The 20072-nt window shown below is 49.2% G+C and overlaps 1 protein-coding gene across 5 annotated transcripts in view; it reads right to left on the reverse strand.

Moving 5' to 3' along the window:
* SPAG17 (sperm associated antigen 17) overlaps positions 1 to 20072 on the reverse strand; it is a 1244773-nt gene that overhangs the window by 256710 nt on the left and 967991 nt on the right. For all 5 annotated transcript variants that reach the window (XM_078656351.1, XM_078656349.1, XM_078656348.1 and 2 more), the window contains one exon: positions 6375 to 6516. In XM_078656351.1, the coding sequence (XP_078512477.1) occupies positions 6375 to 6516 (142 nt within the window). The remainder of the gene's footprint in view (positions 1 to 6374; positions 6517 to 20072) is intronic.

The following is a 20072-nucleotide window of genomic DNA, read 5'->3' on the forward strand; positions in this document are numbered from 1 at the left end:
CAATCTGGCCAGCGAATCGGTCGTATCTAGGTCACACCATATGGTGAGTTTTGCTGCATCTCTCCCATCCTTGACTGCCTGGGAGAGCACAGCCCGGGCCTCCTCCTGGACTTGTGGCAGCACTTGCACATACGTCTCCCAAAGGGAATGGGAGAAACGGCCCAATAAGCATGCATTATTCACCGACCCCAATGCAAGGCTGGAGGAAGAGAACAACTTCTTCCCAAATGAGAACAGTCTTGTGGATTCCCTATCCGGAGTGGCAGCAGGGAACGTGCCCAGGAATGTAGAGGCCTGCACCACCAAACTCCCTGAGGTGGGGTGTTGGCTGAGGAACCTTGGGTCGCGCAGAGCCGGGCAATGGCGGCGAGACATCGTCCTATTCTCAGGAGCCCCTGTGCTAGGCTTGGACCACGTGCATAGAAGGACATCCGCAAGTGCCTCATTAAAGGGCAAAAGGGGTTCAGAGGTGGAAGCACCCGGTTGAAACACCTCAGTCAGGAAATTAGTCCTGACCGGCACTGAGGGCAGCTCTAGTACAAGGACCTCGGTTGCCCTCTTTACCACCATGGCATCGTAAGCCCCCTCCTCCGTAGTGGCTGTTGGCAGAGAAAGCATGCCAGTATCTGGGAAGTGCCAGCCCACTGGCCTCCGCATATTCTCCATACCCGTCCAAGTTCTCGACAGAGACATCCTGATGTTCCAGAGGGTCCATAGACCCCGCCCATTCCTCTCCCGAGCCTAGCAGATCTTCAAATTGCTCGGGCAACAACATAGCACTCCTGGGTTCAATCGACATTGCAAAGAACTACACCTGGATTTTGCGTATATAGGCACAGTGATGTCAAAACCAACGCTGTTGACGACGTCACACGGAGCTAAATGGAGCCACCCCACGCCGCATGCAAGGGGTATTGCTCAGCAAACGTTTCAGGATCCAGCCTGAGGCCTGTTGTTAGAATTTGGGGTCTCTGGTTGGTGCAAGTATTCACTTGTGACAAGCAGGGTCCCTCACCTCTAAGTCAGGGCGAAGGATGACCCCTTAGAATTACCCTTGCTCACCCTCTAGGTGCGTGGCGTGAGCAGCCAAGGCTATTCTTCAGGCGTTATTGGGTTAAGCGTTTGTAATCACACACACAGTAAATATATCAATCCCCCCACAAATGGACACCAGGCTGTGGTTATGTAAAAATACTTCTTCTTTATATAAAAATATATCTCTGCAGGCAAGATTTTATCACAAGACCAATATAACTTTTTATCTAAGTCACAGGTTTGTAAAATAATGGCCAGTTCTCTTTTAGGTTGTAAGTTGCTTCCTTTTAGTCTCTTTCACTTAAGAATAGTTTGATTAGTTCGTTGCGCACACTTCCCGGCACTGGGATTCGGGTCGGGCTGGCTTTGCGACTCGTAGCGCTCTCCTGCGCGTCGTATGGGCCAAGAAGCAGAGTCCTGCTGACTCCCACGCTTCTAGCGGTGCGCCGCGTATGACGCGGCTGATCCCAAGGCAGGTACGAGTCGCCCGGCTCTGGTGCGGCTCGCACTCGGAGGCGAGGGAAGAGACATCCGGGCAGGGTACGCGTCGTAGGCTGTCAGTGAGGCGGCGGACAGCGGGGAGCGTACTGGGCACGGCAGAGGCGCACAAGGAGAACGGGGAAATAAAACGTTGCGGGCCCCGAGCCCGAGGTGTGCTGGTTCGTGTGGGGGTGCGACGTCCTCGCTTGGCTCGGTCTACCAGGCAGGCAGACGGGTTGGTGCGCTTTGGTCACGGGGCGTACCTTGGGGTCGGTGAAGGCAGCAGGCGGCTTCCAGATGGCGGGGCGCGGCACGGAGACCTCCAATACGGGCGGTAGAGGTGGCGAGTCCTTTGGATATGCGGCGCGGCCTCTTCCTAAGGTCAGAGGGCACAGCAGGGCGGCCGGGTGCGATGATCACAGCGCACGGGCAGCCGTCCAGGCTATGGATGTGCGCTCAGGGAGACCAGGATTCCGGCGGGAGGGGTCAGATGAACACTCCAAGTCTTCCAGTAGCGAACAGTGGCAGAGGAGCGGGCGGCCGGACCCGAGGGGCAGAGAGCGGCTCAGGCAGAGCGAGGCTCTCAACGGGTGAAAGGGCAAGCACGCTCCCAAGTGACACAATTCTAGGAGGGGGTGAGGGGGGTGCAGTCTTGCCTCCGGCGGGAGGAAACACACGGCTCAATCGCAGATGAGCCAAGGCACAGAGAACCCACTAGTCCTGGGGTTGAGATCAGGGGGCAAGCTCAGTCAAGCCCTTGGAGAAAGTTTCAAGCACAAGTCAGCAAAGTCTTTTCAATAAGTCTTCTCCTCTCCTTCCTCAGCAAGGCAGACCGCAGGCCAGTCCTTCCAGCTTCTTCTTCTCCTTCTAGTTGGGCAGAGGTTCGTTGTGGGAAACCGGATCTAGTTTCTTGGCGAGCAGGGCTCCTATACTTATACTCAGTTTCTTTTGTTCTTTCAGGTCAGGCGGGCCTTTGCATAGCCTAATTCAGTTTTGAAGCACTCTGTTGTGCTGTTCCTGGCTTTTCCTTTCAGTGTGAGGGGCAGGGACATCAGACGCTCCGCAGGAGGTGGAGCCAGCATTGTGTGGACAGGGGCAGCCAGGAGTACTTTGTTGACAGGCTTCCCTCTTCCTGGGCCAGGAGTCGGGCTGAGTCATCAGTCGCTCCCCAGGAGGTGGAGCCAGCATTGTGGTGGCAGACCACAGCCCTATTCAGAGTCCAGGGGCACTCCCACCTCCCACCAAGGTGTAATCCTTGCATTCACCACCCGTCATCCCCCAGCCCTGTCACTCACACAACCCAGACAGTCAGATACACATCCTAGCAGAGGCGGACTGAAATGGTTAGGCAAGCAAATGCTAGCTTTCTAAAAGTAGCATTTGCAAACACAGGATATTAAAATAAACTTTACTAAAAGAAGTATTTTATTATTCTGAGTTCAGGCATACTAAACTTTATTTTCTACCATGTTCCCTGAGCCTGCTGGGATTATAGGGTGTAATAATTCCAGCAGCCCATCTTGGCCTAAGAGAACAGGTAGCCTTACTATAGTGAAAAACGAATTTGGCTGTAATTCACTATTAGGACATGCCACACACATTAGGCTTGTCCTACCTTAAACTTACAATGCACCCTGCCCTTGGGCCTACCATAGGGGTGACTAATATGAAGCAAAGGTAAGGTTTTGAGACTGGCAAGTGTGTGCACTTGCCCAGCCAGCATGACAGTACCAGACTGCATGCAGGTTCTGCAGTGGCAGACCTAGACACATTTTAAAAGGCTGCTTCTGTGGGTGGCGCAACCAGCGCTGCAGGCCCACTAGCAGTATTGGCATTCACAAGCCCTGGCACTCCTGGTGCACTTTACTGGGGACTGACAGTAAATCCAATGAGCCAATCATGGAAACCAATCATATATACATTTTGCACAGGGAGAGCATATGCACGTTAGCACTGGTCAGCAGTGGTAAAGTGCCAGAGTCATTAAACCAACAAAAAACAGGTCAGAGAGAATATTGGAGGAAGGCAAAAAGTTCAGGGATGACCCTGCCAAGAGGGCCAAGTCCAACACCAGTGAAATTCAAAGGTAAGGAATCTGCATCTAGAAGTCTGTATCAGATTTCTGCAATGTTAGGGCATTATTGAGAGCTTGGGAGAGGTGTGGCATTCAACACAAATTAGGGGGATGTTCTGTCTGCTCTATGTATGGAGCATACAACCTCTATGCGTTATAGTTAAGGTGGAAAAGACATCCACGAATTCTAAATAAGGCCTTCAGTCTTCATTCTACTGCTTCATGACAGGTGCTCGGAAATAGATCACGTCGCAAGCAAGACTGGACAGTTTCTCTAAACATTATTTGCCTCTTTTTATGTTCCTGTTCAGCTTCCTTTGTGTGAGCGTCACACTCAGCGTGTGTTTACTTGTGGTCATCTTTCGTCACAGTTTCTATCTGAGTTTGTCATCATGCACAGTTGAAGCCCAGCATATCATACAAAGGGAGGGTTGAGTGGACGCTTTAAATGGGGAAAATAAAGGACTAAGAGTACCGAAATCGCAAGCTATGTACTCCCACTCCTGCTTCTCCCCATCCCCAACCCTTGCGTCACGCGTCCAACCAGCCTTCTAGCAAATAAAATGCACAGAATGTTGTGCCTGAGAGCTGTGTCTTTTCTGCATAAGAAGTCCTCTGAGTAGTGCTTGCGAGAAGCATGTGGAGAGGCCCAAGTCCCTGCCCTGCAGATGTTTTCCAAAGGTGCTTGTGTGTTGAAGGCACTAATATTGTCTTTCTCCAGAGTAATGCAGCCAGAGTCTCCAAGAGGCTTCAGCTCCTCGCACGCCACAGGACTGAGGACAGAAACAAGCTTTCAACCTGTCAAAAGTGAACCTGGCCGCTTCATGCTACCATCGTTCAACGACATTAACTCATATAGTCTTCCACACATGTGCTCATCCGATTCATCTCCAGAGTCCACTCACGCTCTCGATGGGAAGCTATCGCCAAGATATTGTTCTCGAGGGACCGGTCCCTCTAGAAGATGCAAGAAGGCGAAGAGAATGAGACAGAATCCATCCTTGTTTGGTAAACGAGCTTCTTTAAATCGAATATGGTGGCAGAGTCGCGCATGAAGGCTTGTCCCTGAGCCAAGGACGAGACCCAAAGATCACCTGAATAACATGAAGTTGAGTTTGAGGCCTTGGCAGGGAGGTCTCCAGCAGTACCTTCATGAGCCTGGGGTCATCGTCATTTTACACTGATGCCTGTAATGTGGAAGAGAGGCGTGACGCTGGATACCACCACAAACGACGCTGTTGGGACAGGAATGTCCGCTGCTTGATGCACAGCCATGTTCCCCTGTCCTGAGTGCCCAGTTCTGTGTGTGTGATAGGCTAATGTTTGATTTTCGGGCATCCCCTTACACTAAAGCAGCATATGTGCAGAAGGTAAGGCCTGTCCTATGTCATGAGGGAAGTCTTAGACCTGCCCTGTGACCGGGACAGCGGCGACTGGCGACATTTGGAAGTGGTTGGGCAAGCAAACCGGCATTGTGAGAAAGCAGCCATGCCTTCAGGCTCAGTGTCAAAGCCCTCAGTCCTGGGTCCTTACTCAGTGTTTATGATGGGCCATGACTGAGAGCTCTGGAGTTGAGGCTGAAGGCACAGCGAGTTTCTCACAGTGCCCGTCAGTGCGTCAAAAAAGGTGTCACAACACCACGCTGGCTCGGAGAATGCAAAATAAAATATAACACATGCAATATAAACAATAACCAAAAAGCTGACATCTGCTACCGTAATGTTTTAAAGTTAACTGTTTTTAACTTAAAAACATTCATGTAAAGCATGTCCGTGAATTATTTTACTGTTTATATTGCTTAATTATTAAAAATGAAATGTTGACTTACCCACTGGCTGCGCGTCCTCCAGTCAGTCCGAGTGCAGGGACCCTGAGCCAACCACGCTAACCAATCCAGCCGCTGCCCTTGTGCTGTTCATGATATTAACCAGCATGAGAGAAGGGCCAGGATTGGCTGGAGCGGGCTGGCTCAGCACACACACACTGCTCTCCACACAGCTCGGGTTGGAGAGATTTAAAATGCGCATGTCGAGCTGGCCGTCAACACAGCAGACCCAACCGACATGCGCACTTTGAACTGGAGCGACCATTGAGCCTCCCCGCTGTCAATCAGAAGCAAGGCCCGCCCTGCTATCACACTCAGCACGGGCTGCCAGCAGTTAAAGATTAATGGTAAAATCATTTTGTTTTGACGTTTGGTGAGCTCGCAGCGGGGCTGGGGGTGGTGAAGCTTCGTCGCCCGAGTGGAGAAACCGCTGCTGGGGAAGCGGGCACCTAGCATGCCCTAAGGATGCAGACAGTGGGAGCATCTGAGCCAGGAAGAAGAAGGCATGGTGCTGAGGAGTGAATACATTTCACTTACAACACAAATGAAACCAGTCCTTTCATTGGATCCTGCTCCCAGGATGGCTCTGTGGGTTAAACGCCTGCTGCTGAAATGTGCAGTGACGTGCTGGTCACATGTTTGATTCCTGATAACGCTGATTGGCTGCTTTCCCACATTTATATGGCACTCAGTAGAATGATGCCTCTTAGCACTTTACTCAGCCTCCCATCCTTCCGAGGTTATTAAAATGAGCACCATTTAAACTGAGTAGCATCAGCACCTGTTAAAGCGCTTAGAAATGGCAGGATGTGGTAGGAAGCACTACATAAAAGTATAATAAAGCCGGGACAGAGACACAAGAGCACCTTACAGAGGCCCTGAGCAGTCAAAGGGCAGTGTGAACTGACACTGGGTAATTCAGAGCCCTCCCTGGCCCCAGGATGGAGCGTCCCCCCTCACCTGTCTCCTCGCGCTCCCCTGGCACGGCCAGGGTCAGGTCCTGGTAGAAGGTGGTGATCCGGGTGCCATCAGCGTGCTCGACGATGAAGGTGCCATCTGTTCTCTGGACAGTCACAACCTTATCCTCTCGGGTTACCATCACCTGGAGAGAGGAAGACAAGGGGCTGTGAGGGTCAAGCTTTGCATTCTAGGTCTCACCTGAGAGAGGCAGATGGAGGGCAGTGAGGGTCAAGCTTTGCATTCTAGGTCTCACCTGAGAGAGGCAGAGGGGGGCAGTGAGGGTCAAGCTTTGCATTCTAGGTCTCACCTGAGAGAGGCAGACGGGGGGCAGTGAGGGTCAAGCTTTGCATTCTAGGTCTCACCTGAGAGAGGCAGAGGGGGGCAGTGAGGGTCAAGCTTTGCATTCTAGGTCTCACCTGAGAGAGGCAGACGGGGGGCAGTGAGGGTCAAGCTTTGCATTCTAGGTCTCACCTGAGAGAGGCAGAGGGGGGCAGTGAGGGTCAAGCTTTGCATTCTAGGTCTCACCTGAGAGAGGCAGATGGAGGGCAGTCAGGGTCAAGCTTTGCATTCTAGGTCTCACCTGAGAGAGGCAGACGGGGGCAGGTAGGGTCAAGCTTTGCATTCTAGGTCTCACCTGAGAGAGGTAGATGGGACGCAGTGAGGGTCAAGCTTTGCATTCTAGGTCTCACCTGAGAGAGGCAGATGGAGGGCAGTGAGGGTCAAGCTTTGCATTCTAGGTCTCACCTGAGAGAGGCAGACGGGGGCAGTGAGGGTCAAGCTTTGCATTCTAGGTCTCACCTGAGAGAGGTAGACGGGACGCAGTGAGGGTCAAGCTTTGCATTCTAGGTCTCACCTGAGAGAGGCTGAGGGGGGCAGTGAGGGTCAAACTTTGCATTCTAGGTCTCACCTGAGAGAGGCAGACCGAGGGCAGTGAGGGTCAAGCTTTGCATGCTAGGTCTCACCTGAGAGAGGCAGACAGGGGCAGTGAAGGTCAAGCTTTGCATTCTAGGTCTCACCTGAGAGAGGCAGACGGAGGGCAGTAAGGGTCAAGCTTTGCATTCTAGGTCTCACCTGAGAGAGGCAGACGGGTGCAGTGAGGGTCAAGCTTTGCATTCTAGGTCTCACCTGAGAGAGGCATACAGAGGGCAGTGAGGGTCAAGCTTTGCATTCTAGGGCTCACCTGAGAGAGGCATAAAGAGGACAGTGAGGGTCAAGCTTTGCATTCTAGGTCTCACCTGAGAGAGGCAGACGGAGGGCAGTAAGGTTCAAGCTTTGCATTCTAGGTCTCACCTGAGAGAGGCAGACGGGGGCAGTGAGGATCAAGCTTTGCATTCTAGGTCTCACCTGGGACAGGCAGACGGGGGCAATGAGGGTCAAGCTTTGCATTCTAGAGCCCACCTGAGAGAGGCAGACGGGGGGGCAGTGAGGGTCAAGCTTTGCATTCAAGAGTTCACCTGAGAGAGGCAGACCGAGGGCAGTGAGGGTCAAGCTTTGCATTCAAGGTCTCACCTGATAGAGGCAGACGAGGGCAGTGAGGGTCAAGCTTTGCATTCTAGGTCTCACCTGAGAGAGGCAGACGAGGGCAGTGAGGGTCAAGCTTTGCATTCTAGGTCTCACCTGAGAGAGGCAGACCGAGGGCAGTGAGGGTCAAGCTTTGCATTCTAGGTCTCACCTGGGAGAGGTAGACGGGGAAAGTGAGGGTCAAGCTTTGCATTCTAGGTCTCACCTGGAGAGAGGCAGACCGAGGGCAGTGAGGGTCAAGCTTTGCATTCTAGGTCTCACCTGAGAGAGGCAGACGGGGCAGTGAGGGTCAAGCTTTGCATTCTAGGTCTCACCTGAGAGAGGCAGATGGAGGGCAGTAAGGGTCAAGCTTTGCATTCTAGGTCTCACCTGAGAGAGGCAGACGGGGCAGTGAGGGTCAAGCTTTGCATTCTAGGTCTCACCTGAGAGAGGCATACAGAGGGCAGTGAGGGTCAAGCTTTGCATTCTAGGGCTCACCTGAGAGAGGCATACAGAGGGCAGTGAGGGTCAAGCTTTGCATTCTAGGTCTCACCTGAGAGAGGCAGACGGAGGGCAGTAAGGGTCAAGCTTTGCATTCTAGGTCTCACCTGAGAGAGGCAGACGGGGGCAGTGAGGATCAAGCTTTGCATTCTAGGTCTCACCTGGGAGAGGCAGACGGGGGCAGTGAGGGTCAAGCTTTGCATTCTAGAGCCCACCTGAGAGAGGCAGACGGGGGGCAGTGAGGGTCAAGCTTTGCATTCTAGAGCTCACCTGAGAGAGGCAGACGGGGGCAGTGAGGGTCAAGCTTTGCATTCTAGGTCTCACCTGAGAGAGGCAGACGGGGCAGTGAGGGTCAAGCTTTGCATTCTGGGTCTCACCTGAGAGAGGCAGACGGGGGCAGCGAGGGTCAAGCTTTGCATTCTAGAGCCCACCTGAGAGAGGCAGACGGGGGCAGTGAGGGTCAAGCTTTGCATTCTAGGTCTCACCTGAGAGAGGCAGACAGGGGGCAGTGTGGGTCAAGCTTTGCATTCTAGAGCCCACCTGAGAGAGAGGCAGACAGGGGCAGTGAGGGTCAAGCTTTGCATTCTAGAGCCCACTTGAGAGAGAGGCAAACAGGGGCAGTGAGGGTCAAGCTTTTCATTCTAGGTCTCACCTGAGAGAGGCAGACGAGGGCAGTGAGGGTCAAGCTTTGCATTCTAGGTCTCACCTGAGAGAGGTAGACGGGACGCAGTGAGGGTCAAGCTTTGCATTCATGGTCTCACCTGAGAGAGGCAGAGGGGGGCAGTGAGGGTCAAGCTTTGCATTCTAGGTCTCACCTGAGAGAGGCAGACGGGGGCAGTGAGGGTCAAGCTTTGCATTCTAGAGCTCACCTGAGAGAGGCAGACGGGGGCAATGAGGGTCAAGCTTTGCATTCGAGGTCTCACCTGAGACAGGCAGACGGGGGCAGTGAGGGTCAAGCTTTGCATTCTAGAGCCCACCTGAGAGAGGCAGACGGGGGCAGTGAGGGTCAAGCTTTGCATTCTAGAGCTCACCTGAGAGAGGCAGACAGGCCAGTGAGGGTCAAGCTTTGCATTCTAGGTCTCACCTGAGAGAGGCAGACAGGGCAGTGCGGGTCAAGCTTTGCATTCTAGGTCTCACCTGAGAGAGGCATATAGAGGGCAGTGAGGGTCAAGCTTTGCATTCTAGGTCTCACCTGAGAGAGGCATATAGAGGGCAGTGAGGGTCAAGCTTTGCATTCTAGAGCTCACCTGCGAGAGGCAGACGGAGGGCAGTGATGGTCAAGCTTTGCATTCTAGAGCTCACCGGAGAGAGGCAGACGGGGGGCAGTGAGGGTCAAGCTTTGCATTCTAGGTCTCACCTGAGAGAGGCAGTCAGAGGGCAGTGAGGGGTCAAGCTTTGCATTCTAGGTCTCACCTGAGAGAGGCAGTCAGAGGGCAGTGAGGGTCAAGCTTTGCATTCTAGGTCTCACCTGAGAGAGGCATATAGAGGGCAGTTAGGGTCAAGCTTTGCATTCTATGTCTCACCTGGGAGAGGCAGAGGGGGGGCAGTGAGGGTCAAGCTTTGCATTCTAGGTCTCACCTGAGAGAGGCAGACGGGGGCAGTGAGGGTCAAGCTTTGCATTCTAGAGCTCACCTGAGAGAAGCAGACGGGGGCAGTGAGGGTCAAGCTTTGCATTCGAGGTCTCACCTGAGACAGGCAGACGGGGGGCAGTGAGGGTCAAGCTTTGCATTCTAGAGCCCACCTGAGAGAGGCAGACGGGGGGCAGTGATGGTCAAGCTTTGCATTCTAGAGCTCACCTGAGAGAGGCAGACGGGGGCAGTGAGGGTCAAGCTTTGCATTCTAGGTCTCACCTGAGAGAGGTAGACGGGACGCAGTGAGGGTCAAGCTTTGAATTCGAGGTCTCACCTGAGAGAGGCAGAGGGAGGCAGTGAGGGTCAAGCTTTGCATTCTAGGTCTCATCTGAGATAGGCAGACAGGGGCAGTGAGGGTCAAGCTTTGCATTCTAGGTCTCACCTGAGAGAGGCATGTGGAAAAGTAAATTTTGCCATGTTCTGTGTCCCTACGCCTCATCCATCATATGTTATGTGTGCATGACCAATATGCATATGTTATTCCCCATGTCCGATTCAAGACGCAATTACAGTTGTGTCCACCTCTGGTATGTCATTTCCCAGTCCTCGTGAATACTACGAATATCAGGCCTATGTACAGCTACGTTGCCACGTTTCCCAGTGTGCACGTTATTTCATTATAAAGTCCCCGTTTCTAGGCCTCAACAGGGCCCGGACCCTAGATTCAGCTCCTGTCTCCTGAGCCTCGCTAAGGAGCGATCCAGCCCCCACCTGTATCCTCGACCTTTCACTTACTTCCTGCCTCGCAGTGCCCGGTGTAGCTTGGCTCTGCCTCTGAGTCTGCCAAAAGTATGTTATAGTTCCAGTTATCAGTTCAGTCCTCCTTCTCTGCATTCCTAAGCTACTGAACTGCATCAATAGTTTCCGTCATTGTCTAGCCCATTCGTCTCCACGTTAGAGAAATACTGTATTTAATGGTCATTTAATATTCCTCATCACGCACTACATGTAGAATAAATGCATGCTCCAGTCTTAGAGTCAGTTAGCTTTTCCCCTCATGACTTCTAGTTTATATCAACATGTTCCCTAAACATCAGATACTAGATAGGGTTTAGGTACATGTCGCTCCGACCCTCCAGACTTTAGTCTCTACTCCTAGCACAGAGTTCATAGCCCCCAGCTTCTTCTAGTGATACGTCATTGCCAGTTTACGCGCACCATTAGGTTAGAGGTCCCGGCTCCTTAGGTAGCCCCCTCCTATGTTTCCGCCCCATTCATGACATATTCTGTTACGTTTGCATCACATGTCTATGTATACTCCCAGTTACACCTACTTTTACTGTTATCTTTCGCGACTGTTACGCGTCACGCCTTCTGCTCCACCCACTGCTACGCCTACTGCAATGTAATGCTATGTGTTCGCGCTATGTATATATGTTCCTGCATTGTTATTGAAAGTTAGCGCGCTCATCCCAGACCCAGCCCCGGCAGCTGCCGGGCCACTCTAGCCCTGTCATTCTGTTCCTATGCAGGTTGTCCTGTCCCTGTCCTCTATGCTGTAATAAACCTGCAGAAACTCCTACTACCTCGAATCTTGACTCTTATTTATTGAGCTATCTGTTATGATATATGCCTAGTCAAAAATAGGGTATTATTTATTTATTTACCACATAATGGCGCCCGAATAGGGACTTGCCCTTTCCCCACGCGTCGGTGAAGCCACGCCGACCCCCTGACCCTCTGCAGCCGTGACGGAACCATACCGTGCACCGGCAGATATTTCTGCTTCAAGTATCCCTCAGGCCCACGGAGGAGACGGAGGAGGCGGTCCAGCATCCAAACGAGACGGTGGAGGAACGCGGCGAGTCCCGACCAGAGCCCAAGCCGAGAGTCCAAGGTCCGAGGTATCCGGAGGCCCATCCGTAACTGAAGTCCGAAGTCCGTCGTCGTAGCAGTCCAGTCCAGTCCGAGGCCTTCCGTTCCGTGCTGCCCGGTGAGTACCATTGCTGGGGTAGTATCTAGACAGGGTCAGTCTAAATTGACTCCTGGTCCGTGGGTTGGTGGTACCCAGACTCACAAACGAAGTGTTCACCTAGGTGGATACGGGTCTTGATGCGTTCCTTTATGGGACCGGTATGTTCCGTACTGTTACAGCAGTGCATCCAGTAATTCTAGTCTGTTCCGTTCTCGAAAAATTCTTGTATTTCTGTTCTCAGTATTCCAGGTAATATTCTGTTCGAACTGTTATTTATAATGTTCTTCATGTATTTTCATGTTGTGGTATGAGTGGGATGTGATTTCGTGTTTTTATTGTGTATTGTATTGTGTCTAGATTACAGTTCAGTCATGCCTATATTTTCCAAGTTACGTCAGTTAAAAACTAGAAAGGGTTTATTAGAAGAAGCAGTTCCTGTTCCGCCTAGGGACAGTCCAGGTCATTTTATGTATCAGAAACATGGCATAAGCGCCATATTGTATTTAGATTTATGGGTAGAGTATACCAAACAGTTAGAAGAAAAGTATAGATGGCCCGTATCGGGCACATGGGATGCCGAATGTATCATGCGAGTAGAAGAAGCATTATGGAAAAAGAAAGCCAGACAGTCACAGAAAGATGCCATCGAGTTATGGCGTAAAGAAGCTCATAGAAGGACCGAGAAAGAAATCAGAAAGTCAGAGTTAAGTAGAGAATCCCAAGAACGAGCCCAAGAAAGAGAATTAATCGAGATAGGTGAACAAGTCAAAGCCGAACAGTCAGACAGACAGAGGCATGCCCTTATTAAGGGTATGTATCCTCTTCTTGCTGAGGGCTTGCCAAAAGCGACCCCAGAGGCATCCAGTAATTTCCCGCCACCGTTAGTTCCGACCAAGCTACGTCACAAACCGACCGCAGCTGATATTTTTATTTCGTCCTATTTGGACGACACAGTCCCAGAATATGCGAATCCTGTTCGCACTCCGCCAGTCCCTGTAAATCAGGCACTTCCCGCTCCTCCAGACACCGGAGTACCTGCTACGGTACCCCCGGTCCAGCCCGCCATGCAAGTCCAGCCTACAGTTCCATTTCCCACTCTGCCAGGACGTAGAGCCTCAGTAGACGACTCCAGTCTAGGGGCCGCAGGAGGAGGTACTCCTCAAACCCCGCCGCCACACAAGCGTTTAACGTTAGCCGAATTACATGCACAAGCGTCACAGCGGACGCCCAGATATCAGTCTGTAGCAGAAATAAGGAAATCCCTTGCCGAATGCTGTTATGAAAAAGTCCCAGGCGAGAATAATATGGTTTTATATTCATTGCGCGTAAGAAATGTGGCCGAGTACCTAGTCACCTTACCGAATATGAAAGAAGATCTAGACAGAATATATCGTTTCATCCGTACAGGGGATGATCCAGAAAGTATTAGTGATGCCATGTCTCAAAGGAAAGCCGAGATCCAGCTCATGATATTAAAGTTCCTGATCAATTGTCTAATAAGAGAACAAGATTACCCGTCTAAAGATTCCGCCGAAATGAGAATCCTGACAAGGTGGAGTGATAATATAGCCGAGGGTAAGCACAAGACCGTCGGTGCTATGGAAAGTATGTACAAGAAAATCCGTAAAGAAATAATAAAGATACACGAACAACGTCAAGTAAGCGAGAAAGAAAGTATCTCTGATCCTGAAGAGGAAGAGAACGAGAATCCCGCCAGAATAGCGTATGTAGGAAAATCCAGGTTTCCAGATCGCCATTTACGCCTAGAACCCAAGTTTACTCTCCATCATTCAGCACCAGAACAAGGTTCTCTAGAACAAGTATTTCAAGCTACCGATCACATTCTGAAATCACGAATCGGTTACAGTGAGTTAAGTAATATGCATGAACAAGAACTAGTCCGATCAGCAGTCCGATGGATTACTGATTCTACCACTTTTCCAGACGAAATAGTGGCACAAATGTTTCTGAAATTGCCCCCAGCCGAGCAGCGACTGGTGGGTATGTATATGATCCAGCACCTCATTACTCTGTATGAGGGTCAACATTCTGATCCAGGTCCGTTACATGATATCCTGAACGAGTTACTCCAGTATAGATGGAGAGGTCTAGGTACCGATTTAATTAGTGTCATTCTAGAACAACGTCACAAATATAGAACGTTTCTGAACCCGCATTTTGTTCATGTCTCACCTCCAGAAAGTAAGCCGTTTTACATAGACAGACAGAATCCGTTACGAGAAGTCCACCCAGTTAGAGGAACGGGTGGCGAAATGCAACGAGTGTTTGTATACACTCCAATTACAAAGATGGAACTTCTTGAAATGAAGAAATTAATTCCCTGTCATGACAAAGATCCAGCAGGGTTCCATAGAGAATTAAAAGACATGCTCCGTATGGGAGAATACACTTACCCAGATATCATTAAAATGTTAAAGGTCCTGCTACCCGCAGGGGTGTATGAAAAGCTAAAGGAAAAAGAATGGGAGGTAGGAGAGAAAAAGATAGATTGGGCAGCTCTAGAAGCTGAAGACAAGGCGCGAGTACCAGGTACCGGTCTTGGAAATAAATGTAAAGAATTACCAGAATTATTGATTCAAGTTTTACCCAGATTATTGACAACGAGAAAAGAAGACTGGGATGCAATCTCAGCCTGTAAACAGAAACAAGATGAAGATATTAGTGATTTTTATTCTAGATTTGAAAAATGTTTCAGTATTAATAGTGGTCTCAAGACAAGTAGTGAGTCATACCCTCACCTTTTTGTTACTAAATTAGTCGAGAATTCAAGCCCACAAATTAAAAACCGAGTTTTGAAAGTCGAAAGCACCTGGCAAGCAAATACTCCGTCCCAGATGCTCCAGATGCTCCAGTATCACCAGAATAGAATCAGGGAAGAGCAAGAACACGAAAGAAAACGTATGAAAGACACGAAAATGAAAGTGCTAGTTGCACAATCTGTTCCTCAAGACAGCCAGAAGAGGGGTCCGAATCAAGCCAGTCATCCTGCAGCTCCCGTTAAAGGGAACTGCAATTATTGTAAACAGCCAGGTCATTTTATAAACGAGTGTGCAGTTCTGAAACATAACATAGCTACTGGTAAGACTAAAGAAAGACCACGTCCGCCTAGACAAGAACAAGTTTCACAGATTCCTCAGCTACAGAATGCACCACAGACAGTTACAGTACCGCAGCCTATTGCTGCAACACAGCATGTTACATCGCAGATGTACCAGTATGCACAGTCTGAGTATCCAGAGTACCAGCCATATTCATGAAACAGCCTAGAGAGGGAGGTAGGCTTGCCTCTCATCGAGATACCTGTAGATCAAGAAGGTCCCTATGTTCACAGTCAAGTATTAGGGAAAGACAGAAAGTTTTTGATCGATACAGGGGCAAGTAGGACCACAATTAGTCATGCCGAAGTTCCAGGGGCTCCGCTCTCAGGCTCAAGAAATGTTTCCCTTGGATTTTCAGGAAAACCAATAGTTAATGAGATTTCAAAGCCAGTCACTCTAGAAGTAGGTCCATTGTCCCGCACTACTGATCTGTTACTTACTAAGTCATGTCCAGAAAATCTGTTAGGCATTAAAACATTGAAAGAATTAGGTGCAGTCATTTGCTGTTCCCCAGAGGGAATACGATTGTTCCTACGTGACTTTAAGGGTCACTATGTATTACGAGATTTTGATTCCAGACTGTCTAAAGTTCCGCAGCATTTATGGGCGCAAGGTCCAACTGATGTAGGTTATATGCAAATCACACCCTATCGTGTGACTCTCAAACCAGGTGTAGTGTTACCCCGAATCAGACAGTACAGACTGCCACCTGAGGCTGTAGCAGCCTTATCCAAAATTATTGACGAGCTCATGGCTCAAGGAGTAGTTGTAGAAACTGACTCCAATGTATGCAATTCTCCGATCATTCCAGTCATGAAACGTACTGATCCAAATGCACCCCCAGTATATCGATTAGTGATTGATTTACGAGAGCTTAACAAATGTATTATTCCTCAGTACCCAGTTGTCCCAGATATCTCTTCCTTGTTAACTGCTATTGATTCCGAAGCCATGTTCTTCACTGTCATTGACCTCAAGAATGCATTTTTTAGTGTTCCCATTCATCCAGACAGCCAGTTTCTTTTCGGATTTTGTTTAAATGGAAGGAGCTATATGTTTACACGCGCTCCTCAAGGTTTCACAGAAAGTCCTAGTATTTACAGTCAAGCACTCAAGAGACAACTAGACAATATTCACATGCCAACTGACACTGCCCTGCTCCAGTATGTCGATGATCTACTGATCACAGCCCGTTCTGAACGTGATTGCGAGCGTGCATCCCTTACAGTTCTGTATTTCCTAGCCGAGATGGGGCACAAGGTGTCCCCTTCGAAGCTCCAATTCTGTGTCCAGCAAGTGGTCTACTTAGGACACTTACTGTCCAAGAGGGGTAGGCAGTTGACACCCGACCGTATCCAGTTGATAGCGAGTCTTCCCCAGCCCAGAACCCAGAAGGAGGTACGCGCCTTTATCGGCCTCACTTCTTACTGCAGACAATGGATTCCACAGTATGCATTTCTAGCCAAGCCACTGATACAGTTAACGACACAGGAGGCAGCCGTATCGACTGTCCTCCCTTGGACGTCTGATCATACACTTAGTTTCAACGAGTTAAAGAAAGCTTTATGTCAAGCTCCAGTTCTAGCCACACCGAACTACAGTAAGCCTTTTACACTTTTCGTTACTGAACGTGAAGGTACAGCATTATCTGTTCTCACACAAGATCAAGCAGGACAATACAAGCCCTGTGCTTATTTTTCTAGCACACTAGATCCAGTCGCCCAGGCGTTGCCTGCGTGCCTCAAGTCAGTTGCAGCCACAGCACTAGCTATCAGACAAAGTGATTCCATAGTTTTAGGACACTCCCTGACAGTACAAGTTCCACACTCCGTAGAAGTTCTTTTAAACCGAACACAGACTCAGCACTTGACAATTGCACGTTTAACAGGTTACGAATTGACACTGTTCCAGCCACACATAGAAATTAGACGCTGCAACGTCCTGAATCCTGCTACACTGTTACCATCAGTTAATTCAAATCCAGACACACATGACTGTGTGGAAGTAGTTAACATTACGACAAAGCCAAGACAAGATCTGACAGATATTCCGTTACCAGATCCCGACCTGACACTTTATGTGGATGGTTCATGTATGAGAACTAGTACAGGAGATTTAGTCGCCGCGTATGCAGTGACTACTGACACTGAAGTTATTGAGACACACCGTATTGACACTCTGTCCGCTCAAGCAGCAGAGCTAGTTGCTCTGACACAAGCCTGTATACATGCCAAGAACCTGAAAGTTAATGTTTACACAGATTCACGTTACGCATTCGGAGTTGTACACGACTTCGGAGTGCTCTGGCAGGAGAGAGGTTTCATGACTTCTCATGGAACCAAGATTCAGCATGGTTTCCTTATTCAAGCTCTGTTAGATGCCATACACTTACCGACATCTATTGCTATCATGAAATGCAAAGCACATACGAAAGTTACTGACATTATTTCTCAAGGTAACGATCTAGCAGATCGCACAGCCAAGCTTACAGCACAGACTCCAGACAGTCCAGTTAACATGACACACACTCCAGATCCGATTACATGTATGACAGTTAAGGACCCTACTCAAGATGTCATAGATATCCAGTTACATGCTACTCCCGAAGAAATCAAGAAATGGTCTGAACAAGGAGGGGTCCAGACAGATCAAGGATGGTTAACGAAGGGTAGAGCCACATGGTTTCTCCCCGACTCTATGGTTCAAGTCATTATCAATACCGCACATAGTCCAGCACATTTAGGAGAAAAAGCAATGCTAGACAGTACCCAGAACATTTGGTTCAACAAGCATTTACGAGCTGCAGCTAAGCAGAAAGTCCGTACCTGTATGATATGTTGCCAGTTCAATCCAGGTAAAAGTGTCCCGGTGGAACAAGGTGGTTTCCAGCCCCCTGACCACCCTTTTGAGGTCCTCCAGATGGATTATATTCAGATGGAGCGATGTCGAGGTTTCAAGTATGTCCTTGTAGTTGTGTGCGCTTTGTCCAGGTGGACATAAGCATATCCAGTCCCGGATTACACAGCCGCGACCACTGCTAAGCAGTTGGTTCGTGAATTCTTCCCTCGATACGGACTCCCTAGAGTCGTATATTCTGATAACGGTCAGCCATTCTCATCTGAACTCATGAAGCACGTTTCCCTGTTGTTAGGGTACCAGTGGAAGTTCCATTGTGTACGCCATCCTGAAGCAGCTGGTCTAGTCGAGAGACATAATCAGACTCTGAAAATCCGTATTGCTAAAGTTTGTAAAGACAAGGGTGTGGACTGGTTAGTAGCTCTGCCAGTCGCTTTGTTTTATATGCGTATGGTCGCACATTCTAGATCAGGTCTGTCCCCGTATGAGGTCGTATTCGGCCGCCCCCCTAACATGTGGGGTACTCCTAGACCCCGAAGTATTACTGATGTTTCCTGTAATATGCTGACAGATTACCTAGCTTCCTTGATGTCTGCCCTCAACTCATGTCGTTCACAGGTTGCCGCCGCATTTCCAGACAATACCGAGGTGGCACCGCATGAAATCGTTCCAGGCTCCTTGGTGATGATCAGAAATTTTGACAGATCAAGTCCGCTGGAACCACGTTGGAAGGAGCCACGTCAGGTCCTCTTGACCACCCGTACTGCCGTCAAGTTGGAAGGCAGGAAGGGGTGGGTCCATCTTTCTCATGTAAAACTTTTCAAAGGATTGAAACCCGTTTCTAAAAACATTTCCAAGGATTCCCAGGATTTGAAAGACTGCCAAGACATTGTTTTAAAGGACTGTCCCGCAAAAGACATTATTACAACCCCTCCCTTGTTAGAGAAAACTCCGCAACAGGAGTATAAGGAAAAGCTCCGGTCTAGTAAGTCAGTCAGTTTGATTGTATAAGTCCTCCCCTAGGTGAAACGGTTAGACTGTTTCTGACATGTATAAAATAGACCCCCATAGTGAGAGAGTCAGTCGCAATTCAAGTCAATGTATCGTTTTTCTAAGTTTCATATTATTCATCAGCATTATGATTTCCTGCACCAGCTATGCGTTCTATCTGTATTTTCCAGTTTCTCATGTAAATAAGCATGCTAATGTTACAGTAGAGCACACGTTTAGTGATCTGCCTCCTCACGAATATTCATACCGCCTCGCTATGCGTAACAATTCATTTATCCGTATGTTACATTATTCACACCAGACCAGCAATGCCACTAATTGTTGGGTGTGTGGTCGACTCCCCCCTTTCCAGACACCGAAGGGAGTTCTGCCACTCTTTCCTTATCCATTCTCACATAATGGTTCGTGTGGAGCATGGTCCATGTTAACGTCATCCTCAACAGATATGTCTTTTCTTAACAGCACATGTTTCCCAGACAAGCAAGGTTTCCCCCACAGAACAGGTTTAGATCTAGAAAATGAAGTGTATAATTTAGGTAATTATTCGTCGAATTTCATGGTCCTGAATGTTCAGTCTGATACCACTCCAGACTTACCTGCTATTTCAGTACTACCAGTCAAAGGCGAATTATGTGTCCGTAGTTATGGTTCTGTACACGTAGGACATAGTGATTGTACTACTATTATCAAGTATAGTGACAGTGGGAAATCTATTTTCAAAGCCTCACGTCATTCTTATTTTGTTTGTGGTCAGACCGCATATGTTCGTCTGCCCCTCGATTGGGAGGGAACCTGTTACATTGCCTTCCTACTGCCACCTGTTTTCCTAGCACCATCTGATTATCACAGAAACACACATCTAGTACACATTAGACATAGAAGGGAGTCCCCGATTGTCGATTATACTGAAACTGCTCTAGAACAGTATACAGATTTCAATAAAGGTTTCTTCTTCTTTGTAGGACCTGTCCAGAATAGTAAGCTAATTCGTAGGTTAACCAGAACCCTTGAAGCAGTAGTCAATGAGACTGCCTCTGCTCTAGGTAACTTAACTGAAGAGCAATCTGCTATGAGATTTGTCGTTTTACAGAATCGTCTCGTCCTTGACGTCATACTGGCCGATAGGGGCGGGGCCTGTAGAGTCATCGGATCTAGTTGCTGCATT

This window comes from Lissotriton helveticus, chromosome 8 (genome assembly GCF_964261635.1).
Source record: "Lissotriton helveticus chromosome 8, aLisHel1.1, whole genome shotgun sequence".
NCBI lineage: Eukaryota > Metazoa > Chordata > Amphibia > Caudata > Salamandridae > Lissotriton > Lissotriton helveticus.